Source organism: Rhinatrema bivittatum, chromosome 1 (genome assembly GCF_901001135.1).
Source record: "Rhinatrema bivittatum chromosome 1, aRhiBiv1.1, whole genome shotgun sequence".
Taxonomy (NCBI): Eukaryota; Metazoa; Chordata; class Amphibia; order Gymnophiona; family Rhinatrematidae; genus Rhinatrema; species Rhinatrema bivittatum.
Genome location: NC_042615.1, coordinates 521,611,334 through 521,636,087, shown reverse-complemented (window position 1 = coordinate 521,636,087; position 24,754 = coordinate 521,611,334). Strand labels below are relative to the sequence as shown.

The following is a 24,754-nucleotide window of genomic DNA, read 5'->3' as shown; positions in this document are numbered from 1 at the left end:
TACATTTTCCTACGCATGTAGTTTTTGCTTTGATTATTGTTTCAGACCCCGCAGGAAAAAACTACTTGTGGTGTTTTCACCAGTGCGCACTTCAATTATTGCTCTCTTTTAAGTACGTGATGCTAGTAGTTTGTGTTAGATTTTATGGTAATTTGTTTTGTTGCTTATGTGTTTTACCTGTTGCCTCAAACTATTACAGAAAAGGCAAGCTATAAATTAAATTTTGAAAATGAAATTGAAGCGAAATTGAAAAGAACTTTGGAATCATTAAGGACAATACATTGCAAACCTCAGCTTATGTGCAGTAGTGGTCAGAAAAGCAAATGGAATGAATAGGGGTGAATCAGGAAGAAACAGAGTAAAACGTATCATAATGCCTCTGTATAGACCCATCGCATGAGCACACCTTGAATACTGTCTGCCATTCTGGTTGTTTCATCTCAAAAAATATATTGCGGAACTAGAAAAGGTAGAAAGAAAGACCCCACTGCACTTTTTTTTAATGTCTCGCTTTCCTTTTTCATGAAGGTGATGACACCTCCTCAGCAAGCCAAAGCAAGAGCACAGACGTTGCCATTTCGAAGATATCCCGGCCTGCTTCACTTAGACAGCTGTGGGGATCTAAGTACTTTCACTACCGCCGAAAGACAAAGAAAAGGGAGGAGAAGCCAAAGGGTGGAGCAGGAAAGGCCTCACAGTCTTATCGGAGTTGTGCGGGAAACTGTCCTCTGATGTGGATCTGTCTGCCCAGCAGCTGGAGTGGAGATGGTCAAGAATTCATTCAAAGGCGTTTATGGAAAAAGTTTCAAAGGGAATTTCAGTTAAAAAAAAAAAAAAAAGTTAGTCTTGAAATGTTGGCCAGTGTGCCACCCAGAAGTCTCTGTAAATTAACGTTGCAGCCAAAATATGTGTTTCTCGTGTTCACCTGCTGGCCTTTAATATCCCTGAGAGAGGTGCAAAAAGGATATTCCTGGATTGGATGCATGCCTTGAAATTGCTGTAGTTTTCCAGTTCCACGAATCACTTTACTCTTTCTCATTCACGTTATACGGTGGATAAGTGTTACCAGCCTTTGTGGTGGTTCTAGAGCCTGGCTATTCTCTAAGTTCTATTTTTACTGAGGAGTTCATCTTTAGGGCAGAAATAGATCGGCTGTAGAACAGATATGGCAGCCTGCAGAGCTATAAGAAAATGCCTTCAGGCCTGCAGAATAACTGAGGAATTTTGCTGTCTTTCAAACATTAAGAGCTTTATTCAGGGTTGATTTGTTTTCCTCAGAAAACTAAAAGCTTTAAAACACTTGGGTTGGGTGTGGGAGGGTGGTGTTGATTCATATCTTTTGTAATAGCACTCTAGTAGCCAAAAAAGAGGTAAAGAATTGGTTTACACCACAGACAAATTCAAACCAGTTACACTGGAGATGTACACAGAATGTGTACTTGCTATGCCTATGCAAACTTGAAATGGAGGAGGTGTGGTCACCATATCTATACTGCCTCAAACATTCAAATGTATGATATTCTGAGTCTAAAATCAGAGTCCCTTATGGGCTTTGATGATGTTTGACTTTAGATGTTGGATTGCAGTAGCATAAACTGATTTATTTTGGGTGGTCAAATAGACATTTGGAAAATATAAGAACAGCAGACACTGTAAAATTGCCCCACGTTAAAACAAACTAGTGAAAGCACATCAGTGCAGAAGACACAGCACAAGAATTTATGCTTGACACAGAATTAAAATTCAAGGTCCCAAGCCATTAGTAATGGTGAAGCTCAGTAGTTCTTTGTTAACTCTTCAAATGCTTATGAAGTTTTGAAAGTTGTTTGGGCTCTGTGCTATTGCACTAAGAAAACTGCTGGTGGTTACACCTTCTAGCCCAGACATTGGCTGCATGTATCTTGGAAAATCCTATGATTTAGAGCTTTTTTGGATTTGCTATAGGAAAATAAAAACCTCCAGATACATTTTTTTTGCTGGTAGGAACAATTTTGTACAGTTGGGTGAAATTTGTATTTTGAGGAGCATGTGTTTGAAAGAAATGAAATAAGAACTGTTTCCCTTTTTTTGTTGTCCATTTGGTCTGGTAGTGAGCTTTGTAGAGTGAAACGGCTGCATGGATATCTCCCAGCTAAAATAAAAAAGCACCTTGGTTAGTGGAAACAAAATAATTAGAAACAGGTTAAGTAATTGTGATCAGTGATTGCCTTCCTAAAACTTGCCTCTAATCTAGATATTTATCTACTAGTGAGATCGATGGGAAGGAGCACAGTTGCTAACTGATAATCCATACCCAGTAAGTTGAGTTGAAAATGACAAGGTCACTGCTAGTTTTGAGAACTTTTTCACCCTGATTTTATTGGGTTTGTATAATTAAGATTGGTAATCATAATCAAATCTGTTTTGCTTTATAGGCAAATATCTGGATTAGAGATGGGATTTAAGATTGAGTGCAACAGTTACAATTATTTGGCCCTTCAATAATATGATTAAATGTGTCAGTAACAGTGCTTTAAATTGTATGCTGTGAACATGTACATAATGAACTTTTGTATTACAGAAAATATTTTCTTTCACAGTGATGTTCAAGAAAAGCATTAAATGTGAATTTTGGCTTACTGTAATCAATTCCTCAGCACAAGCATATTTCCTGTCAGTGCAGGATGAGACCAATCCTGGAAACTAGGAATAGGGCATGGTGTCATCTGTGTCACATGAGTGGGTTCTAGCTGGGCTGTCCCCTCCCCCCCCAGTTGAGAAATTACATAGTTCTTCAAAACTAAAATGAGAAGACACACAAACAAAATAACATTATCCAACCCACATGGAAAATGTAAACCACATTAATAAGAGTAATATATCTTATACCTATGGTTTAAAGGAGGCAAGGCAAAATTTCCATTCTATTTTGTTCTCTTCTCCCCTCCCCCCCATTCTGGGGACCCAGAAGATATCAACACTGTACCTCACTTGCCAGGAAACCTATGTGGCTGGAATGTCTTTCTTGTCTAAGGCTGCTGCAGTACCTGACACCTACTAATATAGAAACATGATGGCAGTAAAAGACCATATGGTCTATCCAGTCTGACCATCCGTCCAATCAATTTAGCATTATAATTCTCATCGCTTTCTTAGAGATCCCCTATATTTACCCCATGTTTTCTTGAATTCGGATAGGGGTTTTTTTTGTCTCTACCACCTCCACTGAGACGCTGTTCTATGCATCCACCACCCTCTCTGTAAAGAATTATTTCTTAAGATTACTCCTGAATCTTCCCCCTTTCACCCTCATCTCATGAACCCTCGTTCTACCATTCCATTGAAAAAGGCTCATCTTCTATGCATGGAAATCTTTGAGATATTTGAATGTCACTATTATATCTCCCCTCTTGCCTTTCCTCTAGGGGTATACATGTTGAGATCTTTTAAGTATTGAGTTCTCCAGAACCGTACACAGTATTCCAAGTGAGGTCTCACCAGGTACCTATACAGGGGGCAGTATCACCTCTCTTTTTCTGCTGACTATTCCACTCCCTAGGCTGCCAAGCATCTTTCTGGTTTTTACTGTCACTTTATCCACATTTTGGCCACCTTAAGATTATCAGATACAATTACCCCCAAATCTCACTCTTCCTTTGTGCTTAGAAGAATTTCACCTCCAATACTGTATGTTTTCCTTGGGTTTTTGCACCCTAAATGCTATACTCTGCATTTTTTAGCATTAAATCTTAGCTGCCAGACTTAGACCATTCCTCAAGCTTCACTAGATTCCTCCGCATGTTTTCTACTCCATCCTGGATATCCACCCTGTTACAGATTTTGGTATCATAGGCAAAAAAAAACCAAAACAAAAACCTATCCTAACACCCCCTCCATTATGTCGCTCATAAAAATGTTGAAAAGAACTGGTCCAAGGACCAATCCCTGAGGCACACCACTAGTAACATCCCCCTCCTCAGAGAAAACTCCATTTACTCCTACCCTTTGTGTCCTCCCATTCAGCTAGTTTCTAACCCAGTCAGTCACTCTAGGATCCATACCAAAGGTACACAATTATTCTCAGAGGACAAGCAGGATGGTAGTCCTCACACATGGGTGACATCAACAGATGGAGCCCCAATGCAGAAAACTTATGTCAAAGTTTCTAGAACTTTGACTAGGCACACTGAGCTTGCGCAGCCTGCCCTATACCTGGGGACCCTCTTTTTCCATGGAGCTGTAAGCCTCACAGTGTGAGTGAGCTCATTTTGGCTGTTTTTTGGCCCTGTGGAAAATTTCCTCTTTTCTTGCACTTTTTGCAGGTTTTTCTAGTTCTGTCACCGGGCCCTTCTCGGTGCATCCCTGTAGCATTCCTAGTCAGCGTTTTCTGGTAAGTTTCCTTTCACAGTAATTTCCCCCCCCCCCAGCGGTGCCTCAGGGCCCACCAGCCATCAACGCCAGCTGCCATCAATTTCAATATTGCAGCCCTTTTGTTTTGTCCCGACACGGCCATGTCTGGTTTTTGGCAGTGCTCCCGGTACCCAAGGACCATGTCCATCACTGATCCTCATGAGATAAGCTTCCTCTGCCTGGTGACATTGCATGACATCCAGGGTGCCGCTTAGGTGCCCAAATGAACCCGAAGGGATGTCTGTTTTGACTTGACAAGACGGAACAGCCCTTGAAGATGATGAGGTCCAAGGTGGTGGCATCAGCATTGATGTACCTGGGAGCCACACTGATGAACACTGCATCATCGACATTAGTGGGGACCATTGGTTTCGTCGGTGCCATCGGCAGATAGGGGTGTTGGGGACTGACTGCCGTCAATCTCCTCCAGGCTGAGGACATCGGGCTCCTTGTCGTCATCCTCGGCACCAAGGAAGGACTGGGCCAAGCATCAAGAGAAGCTGAAGAAGCATTAGCACCGGTCCCATGGATGCCTAATGCCAGGCATGGGGATGCACCGGCTCATGCTGCATGTCCCCCAAAGCAACCCTGAGGCGAGGCGTGCTAGTCCTCCAGCGGTGCTGGGGGTCCGCGATGGTCTCCACTGGTCCTGATGCTAGTCGCTGATCCGCCTCACAGGTCCGGAGAAGATCTGGCCACCCCCTCCTTCCTCCCAGTCGGTGTTAGTATCAGCAACATTTGAAGAGGAGCTGAAACACAGAGTCCAGCTGGCAGTGGATCAGGTGCTGCAGGGCTTTGGTCCTGTGGCACTGGAGCAGGTGCCGTCTGTCCTCGTATCACTGCTGGAGAAGCTCAATGTGCTCATCAGTTCATTACTGAGCCAGCTGGTGTAGGTTCCTGGGCCAGCATCAGTACCTGGCGGGGCACCAATGCCTCCCCCCTACTGAAACGGTGGTCGTTGCCAGTTCCGAGGAGGAGGAAGCTCCACCCGAGCTGGCAGAGATGCTGAGGCTTGCAGTCCCCTGTCCAGTTTTACTGGTGCCTGCACCTCTGAATGAAGGCTAAGCGCTAGGACTCGATCCCCTGTAGCTTACAGTGAGAATGAGGACCCCTAGGGGAATAAATGCTTCAGAGTGCTCTGAGGGTCTCCCATCAGTCCCTTCTCCAGAGGAGCAAAGGAAGTCTACACCTGAGGGCTTGACCTTTACAGGGTTTGTGAGGGTGTTGACAGAAGCCATCCTGATTCAGTTAACGGAGGAGGATGCCAGGCACAAAAAGCTTGAGATCCTCCAGTTCGTAGAACCTCCTAAGGAGATCTTGTTGATCCAATGCACAAGATCCTTAAGGCACTGCTACTGAGGATATGGGAATACCCCCTCACTGTACCTCCCCTTAATAAGTAGGCAAATGGGGTTTATCTTGTCCAGAAGGGTTTTGGATTTGATAAGCATCAGCTGCCTCACCAGTCGGTGGTGGTCGAATCCGCTCTCAAGCAGGCCAAGCATTCTCGGACTCTTTCCCCACTGCCCCCAGAGAAGGACCACAGATCAGTGGATGCTCTTGGGAGGAAGGTGTTTCAAGATGCCATGCTTATTGCCTGCATTGCTGCCTACCAGTTCCATATGAGCCGGCCCCTGTCACATGGAGGGAGCACTGGATGGCCAGCGCCATCTTTAAAAATGGCGCGGGCCATCCAGTGCTCCTACCATGTGACAGGGGCCGGCCAATGGCACGGATACTGTGTCACATGGTAAGGGCAAAGGCCATCGGCGCCATTTTTATTAGTGGCAGCTGACGGCCCGAGAGCGGGAGATCGCTCCCGGGACCCCCACTGGACCACCAGGTACCTGTAAAAAGGTTTTGGGGGGGTCGGGAGGGAGGGGGAAGCTAAGGGATTAGTTTTAAAGGGTTGGCGCAGCGATTGGTCCGGACAAAAAAAAACACGATGTGAATCGGAACCGGAATCAGAACAGATTCCGGTTCCGATTCACATCTCTACTAAATGGATCATACTGCTGCTAGAGATCCTCCAGGCTCTCTGTATCTAGTTCTAGGAAAGTGAGCAAAAGAAAGGGCTGCAGGAGAAGAGACTACAATAGGAAAAAAAAAACAAAAGAAACAGCTTCACAAGGCTAAGTCACAGATGGTCTTTGTCCAACCTCTGGTATTTTCACTGTGTGGTAACAATGAGCTGCTAGCTATTCAGCTGTGGCTGAGGCAGCTAACGGGCATTTATTGATTTCCACGGCCATCAGAGCACAGAGCGCACATTCTGTCATGCAAGGAGGTTGTGCTACTGCCAAGCGTAAAACCGGGAAGAATACTGCAGACAGAGAGAGAGAGAGCACAGATCCTGGCAGTTTGTCTTTCATTACTTTTCAAGACGACTTTAAGAACTTGTGCACAATACGCAGCAGACATGCTATGTTTGATTATATTTGTTTAAAAGGGTTGTAATTTATATGCAGTAAATCGTATCTTCTATGGTCTGGACATAGAGTTGTAAGCATTACCTTGCTTGAGGCCCCCACCCTCTTTTAAGACACCATTTCTACCACCATTCACTCTGCCTGTTTAAAAGGAAGATACCTGCAGCTCTGCCCTTTACACGTCCGCATACTGATTGTTTCCCTGTGCTGGTTCAATACTGTCCCACCTTCACTTTCCAAGCCTGCAAGCAGTATGCTCTTGACAAACTGGCAGGAAGCAGCACAGAGCCCTGCACATAATCGGGCCGATTCAGTAAAATTCGCGGGAGAGCCGGCACTCCGAGGCGAGCTCCCCCTCTCCCGACGCGCTTCCAGGCCACTCTCCTGGGCACGCAATTCTGTATTTAAATGAGGGCCTGCAGTAATAAGGAGGCGCTAGGGACACTAGCGCGTCCCTAGCGCCTCTTTATTGATAGAAGCGGCAGCTGTCAGCGGGTTTGACAGCTGACGCTTAATTTTACCGGCTTCGGTTGTCGAACCCGATGACAGCCACGGGTTCAGAAAACGGATGCCGGCAAAATTGAGCGTCCATCTTCCAACCTGCGGGCTGCAGGCAGATTTTAAATTTTTATTTTTTTTTTAGAATTTAAATTTTTTTTTTTATTTTTGGGGCCTCTGACTTAATATCGCTATATTAAGTCGGAGGATGTACAGAAAAGCAGTTTTTTTCTGCTTTTCTGTACACTTTCCTGGTGCTGGGCGAAATTAACTTCTGCCTTCGGGCAAGCGTTAATTTCTGAAAGTAAAATGTGCGGCTTGGCTGCAAATTTTACTTTCTGTATGGCGCGGGAATAACTAAGAGGCCCATCAACATGCATTTGCATGTTGCGGGCACTATTAGTTTTTGGGGGGGTCGGACACGCGTTTTCCTCGCGCTATTACCCCTTACTGTATAAGGGGTAATATTAGCGAGTAGAAAATGTGCGCCTAGACGGGGAAGTATGGTGCGCTCAGCCTGAGCGCACCGTACTGAATCAGCCTGTATGTGAAGAGAGAGGTAGCCTGGATTGTATTTTCTGAGATCCACTAATACCCTACCTCCCCCCTCCCAACACACATACACAGCACAGTCAGCTATTGGTATATCAAGCTCTACTTTTTCTTGAGTTCTGGTAGTTTCCTCTTGCTCCTTTACGCTTCCAGCTTAATTGAAACTGGTCTCTGTTGAACTATGGTGTCTCAAGCCCTCATTTGCAGTTATTTGAGGGTTCCTCCCCTCTCCCCTCCCAATTTTTGTTTTCCCCAACTCAGTCCAGTAATTGAAGTGACGGATCTTGACTAGGAAAGAGAGCCATAAGCCATCGTTCCTTCTAGAATTTGGCTAACACGGAGCCTAAGAGTGGCTTGTTGAATAATGGCTGAGACTCCCTCTGCTCTGGGCTTGTGAATGCTGCCTCAGCAGCCTCCCTGCTGCTCTGCTTCTTCATAAATCACATCCATTACGCACCCCCCTAAGAGACTGGAGGATGGGGATGGGAGAATGCAGGGAGGGAAGTAAAGAAAATGTAAGGATTGAAGAAGAGAGGAGTGAGAGACTGGAGGGAAAGAAGAGACAGGATGGGAGGGGAGTAGAGGAAAGTGAGAATAACAGAACCTTTGAGAAAGGAGGAGGCAGACAGTAGTGAGGAAGAATAAAATAAGAGAAAAAGTAGGCAAAAGAAAGAAAAAGTGAAAGAAAACAGAAATGGAGAAAAGAAACTGAAAATTGAGAATCCAAAAAGGTAAAAAATATTTACACCTTAAATTTTTTTCAATAAAAATTGGATTTTTGGTGCCCATTAAGAGATGTTTAACTATTTGCAAGTTTGGGCAAAAGTGCTGCAAATCATCAGAAACTATGCCACAGAATTTCCTAACCATTGCTGCAAAATTCGCAACACAGAAAACTGAGAATCTTGGCCATAATATTTTCTATCAACAGGACATCAATTGGGGAAGTTTGCAACCACCATTTTCAGGATCTCACAGCAAAAAAAAAGGGGTATTGCATGCAGAGGAGAAGGCAGAGCAGATCAGAGAGGCAAAATCCTGGTGCATGTTCTATACTTTCTGAAATACCAAAACCTGAATTATTAACATATTTTCTTCTGCCCATTTAGACATTATGGGGCAGATTTTAAAAAAATACGCGAGCGCGTACTTTTGTTCGTGCACCAGGCACGAACAAAAGTACGCTGGATTTTATAAGATACGCGCGTAGCCGCACGTATCTTATAAAATCCGGGGTCGGCGTGCGCAAGGGGGTGCACATTTGTGCAACCTGCGTGGGCCGAGCCCAGCGTGAGCTGCATGTTCCCTCCGAGGCCGCTCCGATTTCGGAGCGGCCTCGGAGGGAACTTTTCTTTGCCCTCCCCCCACCTTCCCCTCCCTTCCCCTACCTAACCCACCCCCCGGCCCTATCTAAACCCCCCCCTTACCTTTGCGCACGTCGCTGGCAGCCCCGCTCCGTCCTTCGGTCCCGGGGGCTGGTCCGGAGGCCTCGACCACGCCCCCAGACCGGCGCCACACCCCCGGGCACGCCCCCGAAATGCCGGGGCACGCCCCCCGGACACGCCCCCTCCCACCCCTTTTCGAAAGCCCCAGGACTTACGCGCGTCCCGGGGATTTACGTGCGCCGGCGGCCTATGCAAAATAGGCGCGCCGGCGCGCGCGGGCCTTTTAAAATCCGCCCCTATGTAGATAGAAATAAATATGAGTTCTGTATATGTAGGTTCTGTATTAGGAGTCATCACCAAGGAAAAGAACCTTTAAGTCCTTGTGAACTTCATACATTGAAATCCTCGGCTCAGTGTATGGCAGTAGTCAAGTGCAAAATAGAATGTAGGAATCATCCAAACAGGAATGGACAATAAAATGTAAAATATATTGCAGCTGCACGTTGAATATTGTGTGCTGTTCTAGTCATCCCATCTCAAAAAAGTCGTAGCGGAACTAGAAAAGGTGCAAAGGAGGGCGACAAAAATGATAAAGGGGATGGAACAACTTTCCTATGATGTGAGGCTCTGCAGACTAGGGCTCTTCAGTTTGGAAAAGAGATGGCTGAGATGGGACTTGATAGACGTTTAAAAAGTCATGAGTGGAGTGGAATGGGTAAATATAGCATGGTCATCCATCCATTCAAAAAATACTAAAAGAAGGGGAAACTCCATGAAATAACAACCAGCAGATTCAAAACAAATCATGGAAAAGTCCTTTTTCACTGAACACACTATCAAACTGTGGAATCTGTTGCAAGAGAATGTGGTCAAGGCGACAAGCATAGCTGGGTTTAAAAGAGATTTGGACAAGTTCCTGGAGGAAAACTCCATTACACATTATTAGTCAGGTAGACTAAAGAAAGCTATTGCTATCCTTGAGAGTGAGTAACAAGAAATAAATCTACTTTTACTTGCGACCTGAATTGACCACTGTCAGAGACAGACTCAGTGGCCCTTGGTCTGACCCAGCATGGCACTTCTTATGTTCTTAGTTGATCTATGACTTAATAAACCAACAAACGAAGGTTGTCCCATAGAATTCAAAATTTCTTCCATTTGAGTTTCATTTTACTTGGAGAATCAACTGATCTCTTAAGAGGGGGAGAGAAAGAGAGAGCAAGGTTATGCTCAATCTGTGAGGCCAGAGGCCTGGAAGTTTCCTTTCCAGAAAGATGCTGGAGTCCATCCTGTCAACAACTTCAGGGCTTCAGATTCATTAAAAATGTGCGTGGAAACAAAATTTTGTTTTGTTCATTATGTTGTTTCTTTCAGGATTTATGATGTTTCTATCATTTTGTTTCTGGTGTATATTGTTTTGTTTAGATGATTTGTATGATTTAAATATTATTTTCATGTTTGTATTGCGATTAAAAGTGTATTATGTCTTATAAGATTTTGAATATCTTAAAGGATTTTGTTTTAAAAAAAAGATTATGTGAAACTCTTGCCAACAATTTTGCCACCGAGTATCACCCTCAACTGTGACAGGTGCAGCTTACCTCTTCCCCTCAGCCTAAATGCCAATCTGCTCCAGCCATCCATCCACCCTCCCATTTCTTCGACCAGACCTGAAAAAACTCATATCATGCCACTATTTGAGAGAGAAGATCTATAGTAGGTGTACATGGCCGCAGCATAGGTCAATTGCATACAACAATTCAACCGTTGAATATAAACAAAATATGCCATTTGACTTTTCAAATGCCCATAGGGTGACAACACCTTTGCCTGCTAAATTAAAATTTCACGAACATTCATTAAGCATCATGCTGCCACAGAGGGGCAATTGGCAGTAGAAGCCAAACCCTTTTACACATTTCGCTGTCCATGATGTTAGCCTTTCCCCTCAAGTTATTCTGCAATTCAGTCTTTGATTACCGGATAAAATTCTCTCTGCATTGCGACAACATCCTGGTCCATAAAAAAGCAGGCCTTGCTTATGAATATGCAAATTAATTTTGGGTGGTTAGCAGACCAGTCCTGGCCTTCAAAGCCAAAGACTTGACAGGCAACATATCTCCGCTCCCTCCACTCATGCAACATAGAGACAGGAAGACAGGTTACTTGATATTCCCTACCCAACCAGCTTTAATCATACTACTTGCTGTGTGTCCTTGGATGTGGTGAACCCTGCCATAGCCCACAGCAGCAAAACCTTGCTAGCCGAGGTTCCCCCATCAGTCTAGCTGTGGCCATAATCACAAACTCACTAAGTAATACTGCATAAAGCTGTAAACACATCGAGGCCCATGTTCAAAACTTGGTAAAGCAATATATTGCTGGAGACACTACTGTATATTACTACAAAGATATCAAGGTTCACATCTGACAACATGGTAATGCATACTGTAAAGTAAGAACATGCCATACTGGGTCAGACCAAGGGTCCATCAAGCCCAGCATCCTGTTTCCAACAGTGGCCAATCCAGGCCATAAGAACCTGGCAAGTACCAAAAAACTAAGTCTATTCCATGTTACTGTTGCTAGAAATGGCAGGTAATGGACTTCTCCTCCAATAACTTATCCAATCCTTTTTTAAACACAGCTATACTAACTGCACTAACCACATCCTCTGGCAACAAATTCCAGAGTTTAATTGTGCGTTGAGTGAAAAAGAACTTTCTCCAATTAGTTTTAAATGTGCCACACACTAACTTCATGGAGTGCCCCCTAGTCTTTCTATTATCCCAAAGAGTAAATAACCGATTCACATCTACCCGTTCTAGACCTCTCACGATTTTAAATACCTCTATCATATCCCCCCTCAGCCGTTTCTTCTCCAAGCTGAAAAGTCCAAACCTCTTTAGTCTTTCCTCATAGGGGAGCTGTTCCATTCCCCTTATCATTTTGGTAGCCCTTCTCTGTACCTTCTCCATCGCAATTATATCTTTTTTGAGATTCGGCAACCAAAATTGTACACAGTGTTCAAGGTGCAGTCTCACCATGGAGCGATACAGAGGCATTATGACATTTTCCGTTTTATTCACCATTCCCTTTCTAATAATTCCCAACATTCCGTTTGCTTTTTTGACTGCGCAGCACACTGAACCGACGATTTCAATGTGTTATCCACTATGACGCCTAGATCTCTTTCTTGGGTTGTAGCACCTAATATGGAACCTAACTGTGTAACTATAGCATGGGTTATTTTTCCCTATATGCATCACCTTGCACTTATCCACATTAAATTTCATCTGCCATTTAGATGCCCAATTTTCCAGTATCATAAGGTCTTCCTGCAATTTATCACAATCTGCTTGTGATTTAACTACTCTGAACAATTTTGTAACATCTGCAAATTTGATTATCTCACTTGTTGTATTTCTTTCCAGATCATTTATAAATATATTGAAAAGTAAGGGTCCCAATACAGATCCCTGAGGCACTCCACTGCGCACTCCCTTCCACTGAGAAAATTGTCCATTTAATCCTACTCTATTTCCTGTCTTTTAGCCAGTTTGTAATCCACGAAAGGACATCGCCACCTATCCCATGACTTTTTACTTTTCCTAGAAGCCTCTCATGAGGAACTTTGTCAAACGCCTTCTGAAAATCCAAGTACACTACATCTACCAGTTCACCTTTATCCACATGTTTATTAACTCCTTCAAAAAAGTGAAGCAGATTTGTGAGGCAAGACTTGCCTTGGGTAAAGCCATGCTGACTTTATTCCATTAAACCATGTCTTTCTATATGTTCTGTGATTTTGATGTTTAGAACACTTTCCACTATTTTTCCTGGCACTGAAGGCAGGCTAACCGGTCTGTAGTTTCCTGGATTGCCCCTGGACCCCTTTTTATATATTGGGATTACGTTAGCTATCCTCCAGTCTTCAGGTACAATGGATGATTTTAATGATAGGTTACAAATTTTTACTAATAGGTCTGAAATTTCATTTTTTTAGTTCCTTCAGAACTCTGGGGTATATACCATCCGGTCCAGGTGATTTACTACTGTTCAGTTTGTCAATCAGGTCTACCACATCTTCTAGGTTCACAGTGATTTGGTTCAGTCCATCTGAATCATTACCCATGAAAACCTTCTCCAGTATGGGTACCTCCCCAACATCCTCTTCAGTAAACACCGAAGTAAAGAAATCATTTAATTTTTCCGCGATGGCCTTATCTTCTCTAAGTGCCCCTTTAACTCCTCGATCATCTAACAATCCAACCGACTCCCTCACAGGCTTTCTGCTTCAGATATATTTTTTAAAGTTTTTACTGTGAGTTTTTGCCTCTACGGCCAACTTCTTTTCAAATTCTCTCTTAGCCTGTCTTTTCAATGTCTTACATTTAACTTGCCACCATTTATGTATTATCCTATTTTCTTCTGTTGGATCCTTCTTCCAATTTTTGAATGAATATCTTTTGGCTAAAATAGCTTCTTTCACCTCCCCTTTTAACCATGCCAGTAATCTTTTTGCCTTCTTTCCTCCTTTCTTAATGTTGGGAATACATCTGGTCTGTGCTTCTAGAATGGTATTTTTTAACAATGACAACACTTCTTGCACACTTTTTACTTTTGCAGCTGCTCCTTTCAGTTTTTTTTCTAATAATTTTTCTCATTTTATCAAAGTTTCCCTTTTGAAAGTTTAGCACAAGAGCCGTGGATTTGCTTACTGTCCCCTTTCCAGTCATTAATTCAAATTTGATCATATTATGATCACCATTGCCAAGCGGCCCCACCACCGTTACCTCTCTCACCAAATCCTGTGCTCCACTGAGAATTAGATCTAAAATTGCTCCCTCTCTCGTCGATTCCTGAATCAATTGCTCCATAAAGCTATCATTTATTCCATCCAGGAACTTTATCTCTCTAGCGTGTCCCGATGATACATTTACCCAGTCAATATTGGGGTAATTGAAGTCTAAAAGTCCAGAGAAGCACAAACCCTGCACATATAACAATCCACAAAAACAATGGTGCGGGATAAAGTTATTGCTTCCACACAAATAAGTATAAGTCAATGAATATTTATTCGATAACAGAAGTTCATTTATGGCAACTCCATCAGTTGTACCAAAATACTCTTGAAGTCCCCCGACACGGTCCCGTGTTTCGCACTCGCTGCATCGGGAGGGACCAGTATGTAGTGACAAATCTAGAATATGAACAATACAAACTAAATCAATGGTGGAAGCAGAGAAACTATGGTACATTTTACTACGCAAGCTAACACATACCTTGTACATTGGAATCTGGAGCGCAAGCACCCTCAAGCGTTTGACAGCCATTTAAACATTAAAAAACACAGAAAAGGCGCGAAAGCTAACTTCTCGCGGGAGGAGGTGGAGCTCTACTCTCAATAGAACAGGTGCCATTCTATATCCCTATTTAGACCTTTCGGAGCAACAGTGTCGAGGGTGACTGCCGTGTGACTGAAGCTTTCATGGCCACTACGGATGATTATACTTTCAGTTACACAGAAGACGCCGTGAATGCAGTGCTCATGGACACTTTATTCTTCTTCTTCTCTGAACAACCATCTGAGTCCATCCCCACAGTGTCGTGGACTGATCTGATTAATACTCAGAAACGGCTGACCAGGGCGGAACTGCACTCCTCTACCCTTATTGAGTATTGCCGAGTGCGCAGGATACCCAGAGGGCTCAGAATCCAAAAAGAGCCTAGGCTGCATACCGATAATACTGCTTTTCTTCACCGTTGGAACCAGATCCTGAACAAGTGCTCTCTGGACTTGATGGTCTTGATCATTGAGACTAACAGAGAGTTACATGGTAATTTGCAGGAGGAGGTGTCCCAGAAGTTAGAAACTATTAAACATTCTTCTACTGTTGAGTCATTTGAGCAACAGTTAAGTGAATTCCAGGAGAATCTTCAAAAATTTCGATCTGATTTAAAAGCTGTTAAGTACAGTAAGTTCCAGCGTGACGAGGCGGATTATAAGACCGGATACGTCTACAAATGGATGGCCCAAAAACCAGCAAAGAAGGTCACGTTTGCGGACAGCTCCTCTTCCTCGGGAGAGGAGCCAAGCGAGGATACTCACAATCAACGGACCCGCGGTCAGGCACGCCGCGCCCGCGGTGCTTTAAATGCCTTGGATTCTACACATTCAGTGGGACCTCAGCGATCACGCCCGCCTCCTGTACAGGACGAATCAACAACATCGTCTTCTGGACATGCCTCTTCTCGCTATTCCTCTATAGCCGCGACTTTTTTGGATTCGGGCCACCCGCAACGGCACAATCGGACTTTACGGCCTCGTGGAGTCAATCCGCCACAGAATTTAACTTGTACACCGCGCGCACCACGCTCTCAGGCGGAGCTGTGGCAGTAACTTCAGATATCACAGCTACCCCAGCCACTACCATGAACATTACAGAAACTGTGTTTAACTTGTCTTCCCGACCCTTGTCACAGTGTGAACTAAATGTGCTGCATAAAGGCTTGTCATTTGTCCCTACGAATAAAGGGGACTGTTTTGATCTACATATACATCTACACCGGTTCTTCCGACGTTTAAAATTAAAATTATTTTTTACTGATTTTCCTACCTCTGACATGTCGGTGGTACATGTTAAATCTAAGTGGACCCCTCCGGGTGTTGGGGACGTTAGTTTGGGTGCTTTTGAACGTTTAGTTACCAGGGAAGCCTCGTCCATTATGTCACGTAAGCAATACATACGTTACAATCTCACTCAAGCAGAGATAGCAGCCCTGGATGATCTTATTAGAGATAAGTCCATTGTTATCAAACCAGCGGACAAGGGGGGTGGGATTGTTATTCAAGATAAAATACATTATGAGGCTGAGGTTCTGAGACAGTTGAGGGATTCCTCCTGTTACACTCCTCTCCCTCAAGATCCCACTGATACGATACTAGGAGATATCAAACAAATTGTTCAAACTGCTCTGGACTCACACATTATTACCAATAAGGAGGCAAAATTTTTGATCACACATTATCCCATCATGCCCCAATTTTATACACTGCCCAAGATTCACAAGACTTTGGATAACCCCCCCGGTCGTCCTATTGTGTCGGGCATAGGCTCCGTGCTTGAACCTTTGTCACAATTTGTTGACATCTTCCTGAAACCACTGGTACCCAACATTCGGTCCTACGTTAGGGATTCGTCCCACTTTATATCAATGTTATCCCAATTAGAGGTTCCCACCCCCGACATCTCACTAATCACTTTGGATGTTGTTTCACTTTACACCAATATCCCACAAAGTGAGGCCCTCATGGTCATTGAAAATGTACTTAATCAGCGCCCACCCCCTCAACACATCTCCACTACATTTCTTTTGCAGTTATCTGAATTGGCATTAACAAAAAGTTTTTTTCAATTCCATGATACAATATATCAGCAGATTAAGGGCACAGCTATGGGGGCGACCATGGCTCCCAGCTTGGCCTGTTTGTATATGGACAGTTTTGAGACTACATATATTTATCCGTCTGCCTGGTCACAGCATATCCACCTTTGGCTGCGTTACATCGACGATGTATTCATTATTTGGACTGGTTCAAACGTCCAGTTTTTTATGTTTTTGGATTGGGTTAACTCCCTTAATGTAAACATTCAGTTTAATCATAATATTCATCCTACACAAATAGCCTTTTTAGATGTTCTAGTTCTGTGGGTGGGTGATCATTTTGAGACCACTTTGTACCGCAAGGCTACTGACCGCAACACATTGTTAGCCTATAGTAGCTGCCACCCCGTACCCTAAGAGACAACATTCCCATCGGACAGTTTTTTAGACTGCGCCGGCTCTGTTCTTCCCGAGCTGATTTTATTCTACAAGCACAGACTATGTCTGTTCGCTTTCTAGACCGGGGATATCCGGCTCGTGTTATCAAAAAAGCCTTTAAACGCGCCCTGTATTCACACCGTGACTGGTTGTTCACTGCTCCCTCTGTTTCAGATGAGGCAGTGAACAATTGTATCCTCCCATTTTCGGTGGCAGGTAGTACACTTATAAAAATGATCAGGCGCCATTGGTCTGCCCTCTCCTTATCAGATCTACTTCAAGGGCCATTGCGTTTCACCTTTAAAAGGGGTAAAAATCTGCGAGACTGTCTTGTCCATACGACTGTCTGTAGCTCAGCTGATAGCCACCATGCACGCGGGACACATAGACCCTGCAGACGCTGTACAATGTGCAGCCACACTGAGACTGCGTCAGAATTCATACACCAACTACTGGACGTGTGTTTAAACTTTTTTCCTCGTCTGACTGTACCACAAGAGGGGTCATTTATGTTATCAGATGCCCCTGTGATCTTCTCTATGTAGGAAAAACCTCCCGGATGCTTAAGACCCGAATGATCGAACATTGTTCAAATATTCGGTCTCTCAGAATGGATGAACCCTTAGTTACCCACTGGACATCACTTGGCCATTCTATCTCTGCTCTCTCCTTTCTAGTGCTGGATGTGGTTCCCCGCCCCACCCGGGGTGGGGACTACTCTAGCATTTTGGGACGGAGGGAGCAGCGATGGATCTTCACCCTCGACACTGTTGCTCCGAAAGGTCTAAATAGGGACATAGAATGGCACCTGTTCTATTGAGAGTAGAGCTCCACCTCCTCCTGCGAGAAGTTAGCTTTCGCGCCTTTTCTGTGTTTTTTTAATGTTTAAATGGCTGTCAAACGCTTGAGGGCGCTTGCGCTCCAGATTCCAATGTACAAGGTATGTGTTAGCTTGCGTAGTAAAATGTACCGTAGTTTCTCTGCTTCCACCATTGATTTAGTTTGTATTGTTCATATTCTAGATTTGTCACTATATACTGGTCCCTCCCGATGCAGCGAGTGCGAAACACGGGACCGTGTCGGGGGACTTCAAGAGTATTTTGGTACAACTGATGGAGTTGCCATAAATGAACTTCTGTTATCGAATAAATATTCATTGACTTATACTTATTTGTGTGGAAGCAATAACTTTATCCCGCACCAGTGTTTTTGTGGTAATTGAAGTCTCCCATTATTACCACACTACCAATTTGGTTAGCTTCCCTAATTTCTCTTAGCATTTCACTGTCAGTCTCACCATCTTGACCAGGTGGATGGTAGTATACTCCTATCACTATAGTCTTCCCCGACACACATGGGATTTCTACCCATAAAGATTCAATTGTGCATTTATCTCATGCAGGATGTTTATCCTGTTGGACTCTATGCCATCCCGGACATAAAGCGCCACACCGCCTCCTGGGTGCTCCTCTCTGTCATTGCGATATAATTTGTACCCCGGTATAGCAGTGTCCCATTGGTTGTCTTTCTTCCACCATGTCTCTGAGATGCCAATTAAATCTATGTCATCATTCACTGTTATACATTCTAATTTTCCCATCTTACTTCTTAGACTTCTGGCATTAGCATACAAACATTTCAAAGTTTGTTTTTTGTTTGTATTTTCATTCTGCTTTTTAATTGATAGGGATAAGTTAGAATTTTTTAGCTCAGGTGAGTTTTTAGTTACAGGCACTTGGACTACTTTTCTTATTATTGGAACCTCATTGTCAGAATGCCCTAATTCTAATGCATCATTAGTATCCTTTGAAGATACCTCTCTCCGAACCATGCGCTGCTGAGCGACTGTCGGCTTTCCCCTTTTGTTCTAGTTTAAAAGCTGCTCTATCTCTTTTTTAAAGGTTAGCGCCAGCAGTCTGGTTCCACCCTGGTTAAGGTGGAGCCCATCCCTTCGGAAGAGACTCCTCCTTCCCCGAAAGGTTCCCCAATTCCTAACAAAACTGAATCCCTCTTCCTTGCACCATCATCTCATCCATGTATTGAGACTCCAGAGCTCTGCCTGCTTCTGGTGACCTGCGCGTGGAACAGGGAGCATTTCAGAGAATGCTACCCTGGAGGTTCTGGATTTAAGCTTTCTACCTAAGAGCCTAAATTTGGCTTCCAGAATCTCCCTCCCACATTTTCCTATGTCGTTGGTGCCCACATGTACCTCAACAGCCGGCTCCTCCCCAGCACTGTCTAAAATCCTATCTAGGTGATGCGAGTGGTCCGCCACCTTCATACCAGGTAGGCATATTACCAGGCAATCCTCACGCCCAACAGCCACCCAGCTATCTACATTCCTAATAATCGAATCAGTAACTATAACGGCAGATATAACCCTTCCCTCCTGGGCAGTAGGCCTTGGGGAGATATCCTCGGTGCGAAAGGACAATGCATCACCTGGAGCGCAGGTCCTTGCTACAGGATCCTTTCCTGCACCTGGTTGGTGCTCTCCCATCATGAGACCTTCTTCCTCCAAGGCAGCACCAGGGCTGCCAGTCTGAAGTTGGGACTTGGCTACTATGTCTCTGAAGGTCTCATCTATATACTTCTCTGTCTGCCTCAGCTCCTCCAGGTCTGCCACTCTAGCCCTCAGAGATCGGACTCGTTCTCTGAGAGCCAGGAGCTCTTTGCATCGCATGCACATGTACAACTTCTCACCGGTGGGTAAAAAATCATACATGTGACAATGCAAAAGACTGGAAAGCCCCCCTCTTGCTGCCACAAACATATCAAGATCAAAACAGCAACTGCCACTGTCACCTCTTCAATGTATTTAATGTAAGGTGCTCCCTTACATGTATGGAGAGGAGAACAAATAATTCTCCTACTGTATATTGGCAGAAATATGTGAAGGTGCTTCCTTAGGTGGAGGGAGAGGAGAGGCCTTCCTTGGTTGGCACTGCCTAGGATTATCAGACTGGATGTACTGCATGCCTGTGATCTGAAGGGGACCAGTTATTAGTATGATTTCTTGACCCACAAAAGCATCTTGTCACCTATCTTAAACTTCGCAATACTGTATATTGCTGTAAATGTAAAGGGCCCATACTTCAGACTTTGTAATAAATTCTGTTGCCTAAACAAAATGTCACCTACAATCTGGCCACAGCTCTCATCTGGGCCACTGCCCCCCTCTACAGGGGAAAACCTCTCTAGCATGTTCAATAGGAGGTCATTTTCTTACATGGTGATGGAAGTGAAAGCTTCTTGTCGTGCAACGGCCATGGGTTACCATGCAAGATGTTACATTGCTTTTTCTCAGGCACACAAGAACAATACAGCATGATGCCCACATGAGGAAACCAAACTGATAAACACAGCTTTAGTGCCAAACTACATACACACCTTAGGTTGCCATGCTTCTACAAGAAAGAGAAAGATTTTCATCAACTGAAAATGGAGCAAATGATACTGCCCAGCTCAAAGCAGATATTAGCTGTGAATACAGAGTTAGCCAATAGCTAGAGATTGCTTGGGGAAGTCATGCGGGAGGCTGTTGTATTATACTGACATTGATTGTAGTGCGAAGATAAAGTGAACCTAGCAGACTGTGACCACGGTGCAAATGTAAATTGGACCTCATAGATGGGAAAATTTAAATGCATTTCTATGATGGGAAGAACAATGTGCAGACACAGAAGTCTGTACTAGGCCTGCAGCCCTGCCTACTCACAGGTGAAAAAGAGGTCTGATGAGCAAGGGGGTGGGTTCAATGACCAGCACAGTGAGAACCAATACTGGATCAATTCTAACTTTACATCTACCACAACTTTCATTGGAGATTACTCCCAGTACTCGAGGACCTAACTCCTGCAAATAAAGAGGAGCACTGCAGAACTGAAGTAGCGTGTGGCAGGGATAAACCATAAGTTCAGTAATAAAACCTGGAACCATCCTTGAGAGCAGAGGAAGAGGACACATACAGAGTGAGTCAGCATATATCAAAGATAGTTATATACAGAGCACCGACCTCCTTATTAGAGTGGTGTGGTGTGGTGCAGGATAGACTGCACACTGATGGACATCAGAAGGAGCCTGCAACAAAAATGCAAGGTTGTGGGACTGGTAATTGAGGATAGGGATGGGGTGTGTCAGCATGTTGACTGCTGTGGGGGTGAGTATGGTGCATTACGAGGAGTGGAGGGAGTCTAGGAAGAGGGAAGAAAGGGGGATAATCAGTAAAACAGTGGAGCTGGTGGGAGCAGGGGGTAAGATTACACGTGCAAGAGGTGGATAGTATTTTTATACCGGTGTGTTTGTTGAGAGTGCAGGGGGGGGGGGGGGGGGGTAGGAGGAGGCAGAGGGCGTTGTGAGTTGCTGGGTGGGTGAGGGATGGATTAAACAGGACTGTGTGGCATGCATGGAATGGGGGGATGGAGGAAATATGACCGAGATGGTGTAGGTGGGGGGCAGTGAATATGGTGAGGGGGAGAGGGAGGGAAGGAGGTAGCTGAAGGGGAAGCACAAAGGGGTGCACTAAGGGATAGGCCCCTTTGTTGCGCTCCATCGGCGTGCGGCGCCAAAGGCTCACTGGGGCTGCTTTTAAGGGTTCCAGTCCATGATGTCACGGTCCCACGTCGCCGCCTTGAGAGCATAGTTGGGCGGAGTCTAAGGAAAGAACAACGATGGGATGGCTCGGCGGGTCCGCTCCTAGGCCCGTTGGTGTAGTCGGCGGACCTCCCTAACTCGATCGTGCTGTGCTGCGAGGCAGATGCCCAGCAAGGTATGCAGGCGGCAGGGGGATGAGATTCGTGGCCTTGTGAGGGCATAGGGGCCGGCGGTTCTTAGTTTGGGCAGGTCGGAGCGGTAGGCGACGCAGGAAGGCCTCGATGCGGTGGCTGGTCAGGGTCCTGAAAGTGGCCGTGTGGGAGGGTCAGCGAAGAGATGGCCCCCCAGGTCGGCGGTAGAAACGGTGAATTGGGTAAAAAGGGGGAGAGAAACTCACGGGTGCTGCTTTTAAGGGTTCATGAAGAGGTGTCTCCTTTTCAGAAAACCTCTGCAACATAAGGTAAGTGGAATTCTATCTTGTAGCTACATCCTGGACAAGGTTGTGCAATGGTGACCCAGCTGCTACTTGCCTCTCTCTGAGGTGCTTCCTTTTCACACTGCAATTGAAATGTCCAGCTATTTTGCCACATTTATTAAGTAACCGCTTCAGAACTTGGCTATCACCTTCCTTGCCACCAAACCATTCCTCACTACTAGGTGCAACGTATGGGCAAAGCATCGGATGATCTTGAATCCACCATCAGCCAGAGCCTTAATAATATTGGCACCATTGTCAGTGATGAAATATCCATTTAAATATTCCACTTCACTGCTTCTAAGTAGCCCATTCTATCCTTCCATTATCCCCTGAATTTCCTGTAAGATATTTTCTGATGCGTGGCTCCTGTCTACCACCTGAGTGTGCAGTAAAGCCCACCGGTATCCTGATGATGGTGAACCCTTTTTTGAGTTGCTGCTACTTACATCTAATGCCTCATCTAGCTGCCACCAATGTGCTGTTAGGGATACATATGCATGCATTGCATTCATACTAGTCCAAATGTCAGTGGTGAGATGGATGCTCCTCCCCTTTGCCCATAGCAGCACAGTCTGCATTTGAGCATGATATTGTCTGTATAGGGAAGGAATCACCCGATGGCTAAATGTATTTCTTGAAGGAACTTTGTAGTAAGAGGCAAAAAAATAGATCAGCTACTTAAATCCAACATTCTCTATGATCTGTGGTGGCTGATCATCCAAAGCAATCATTTCAGCAATATGTTGTGTAGCCATTTTGGATACTGCCTGCTTCCTGCTCTCAGTCAGTGCAGTAGGACATCACGCCATCTGCTCAATGGTAGCTTACTGCTGCTGCTGGGGAAGAGACTGCTGCACATGCACACTACTAGTACCTGAGGAAGAGGACTGTGGGGTAACACTAGAAGAATGACCACAATCTGTACTTTCCTCCTGTGGCTTCCCTGTTGCTTTAGTTGAAACCTGTCACCAACCCAACCTCTGTTTCCTTCTATTAACAACATCAACAACCAACCATCAAGGAAACTCCCTGATACATGGTAATGTGCGGTCACTATATGTGAGGGAACCCTTTGTGATACCCTCTTTCAATAGTTACCTGCTTTATTCTATTCCATGTATCAGGGAGTTTCCTTGATGGTTGGTTGTTGATGTTTTTAGTTGAAACCTGGGCAGCCATAATGGTGGGACCAGCTTCTTCTGCAAGCAACATTGCTCTATGTTGTTTTTCTAGGTGATATCTCATGCTGCTGTTAGAAAGATGTCCAATTATCCTTCCCTGGCTCACCATCTTTTCACACTGGATACATTCAGCAAAATCTCTGATCAGCCAGAACATTAAAATGATTCCAAATCTTAGATTTCTTTCTAGTGTCTCTACCCCATCCCTCAATGAATACCACCTCAGTGGCAACCTTGGCAAAAGAAACAACTAACAAGGAGACAGCCAATGAGAATACAGATTCATACCTGCTGCCAACGAACTGCTCCCTTGAATGACAAAAAGTGTCAATTTTGTAACATTTTCTGTAACCACGCACTAAAGGCGCATAAAGCTCCGGGACGTGTCTAAGTCCCAGGGCTTCAAATAAGGGGCTAGGTGGGGTGGGGGCGGGACCAGAGACCTCCGGCACAGCAGCCATTTGCCGCTGTGCTGGGGATCGCATGCCGGCAGGTGCAGAAGGTAAAATAAAAGTCGGTGGGGGGGGGGGGTTTAGGATAGGGCTGGGGGGGGGGGGGATAGGTTGGGGGAAGGAGTGTGAAGGTTAGATTAGGGGGAAGGGAACGGGTGAAGGCTTGCGTGTGCTGATCCCCAATTTTATAACATGCGTGCACTTGCGCTCGCATGTTATAAAATTGGGCATCCATGTGTGCGCTGGGTAGCACGCGCACATATACACCCGTGCACTTCTTTGAAAATCTACCCTTAACAGTTGTTACTATGCAGTAATACAAGTTACTACTACTAACTACTGCGCAATAATACAGTTAGGGGTAGATTTTAAGAGGCGCGCGAACAGCCTACTTTTGCTTGCGCATCAGACTCAAGCAAAAGTACGCTGGATTTTAGTAGATACGCGCGGAGGCGCGCGTATCCACTAAAATCCTGGATCGGCGCGCGCAAGGCTATCGATTTTGTATAGCCTGCGCGCGCCGAGCCGCGCTGCCTCCCCCCGTTCCCTCCAAGGCCGCTCCGAAATCGGAGCGGCCTCGGAGGGAACTTTCCTTTGCCCTCCCCTCACCTTACCCTCCCTTCCCCTACCTAACCCACCCACCCGGCCCTGTCTACGCCCCCCCCTTACCTTTGTCGGGGGATTTACGCCTCCCGGAGGGAGACGTAAATCCCCGCGCGCCAGCGGGCCTGCTGCGCGCCGGGCCGCGACCTGGGGGCGGGTACGGAGGGCGCGGCCACGCCCCCGGGCCGTGGCCACGCCCCGTACCCGCCCCCAAAACGCTGCCGACACGCCCCCGCAACGCCGCGCGCTCCGGCCCCGCCCCCCGACACGCCCCCCTCCGAGAACCCCGGGACGTACGCGAGTCCCGGGGCTCTGCGCGCGCCGGGAGGCCTATGTAAAATAGGCTTCCCGGCGCGCAGGGCCCTGC

The 24,754-nt window shown here is 45.3% G+C and overlaps 1 protein-coding gene across 1 annotated transcript in view; it reads left to right on the top strand.

Moving 5' to 3' along the window:
* FAM189A2 (family with sequence similarity 189 member A2) overlaps positions 1-2,137 on the top strand; it is a 174,656-nt gene extending 172,519 nt beyond the window's left edge. Inside the window, exon 12 of the mRNA XM_029615947.1 lies at positions 529-2,137. Within this exon, the coding sequence (XP_029471807.1) occupies positions 529-732 (204 nt within the window). The 3' untranslated portion in view covers positions 733-2,137. The remainder of the gene's footprint in view (positions 1-528) is intronic.
* The last annotated feature ends 22,617 nt before the right edge of the window (positions 2,138-24,754 follow it).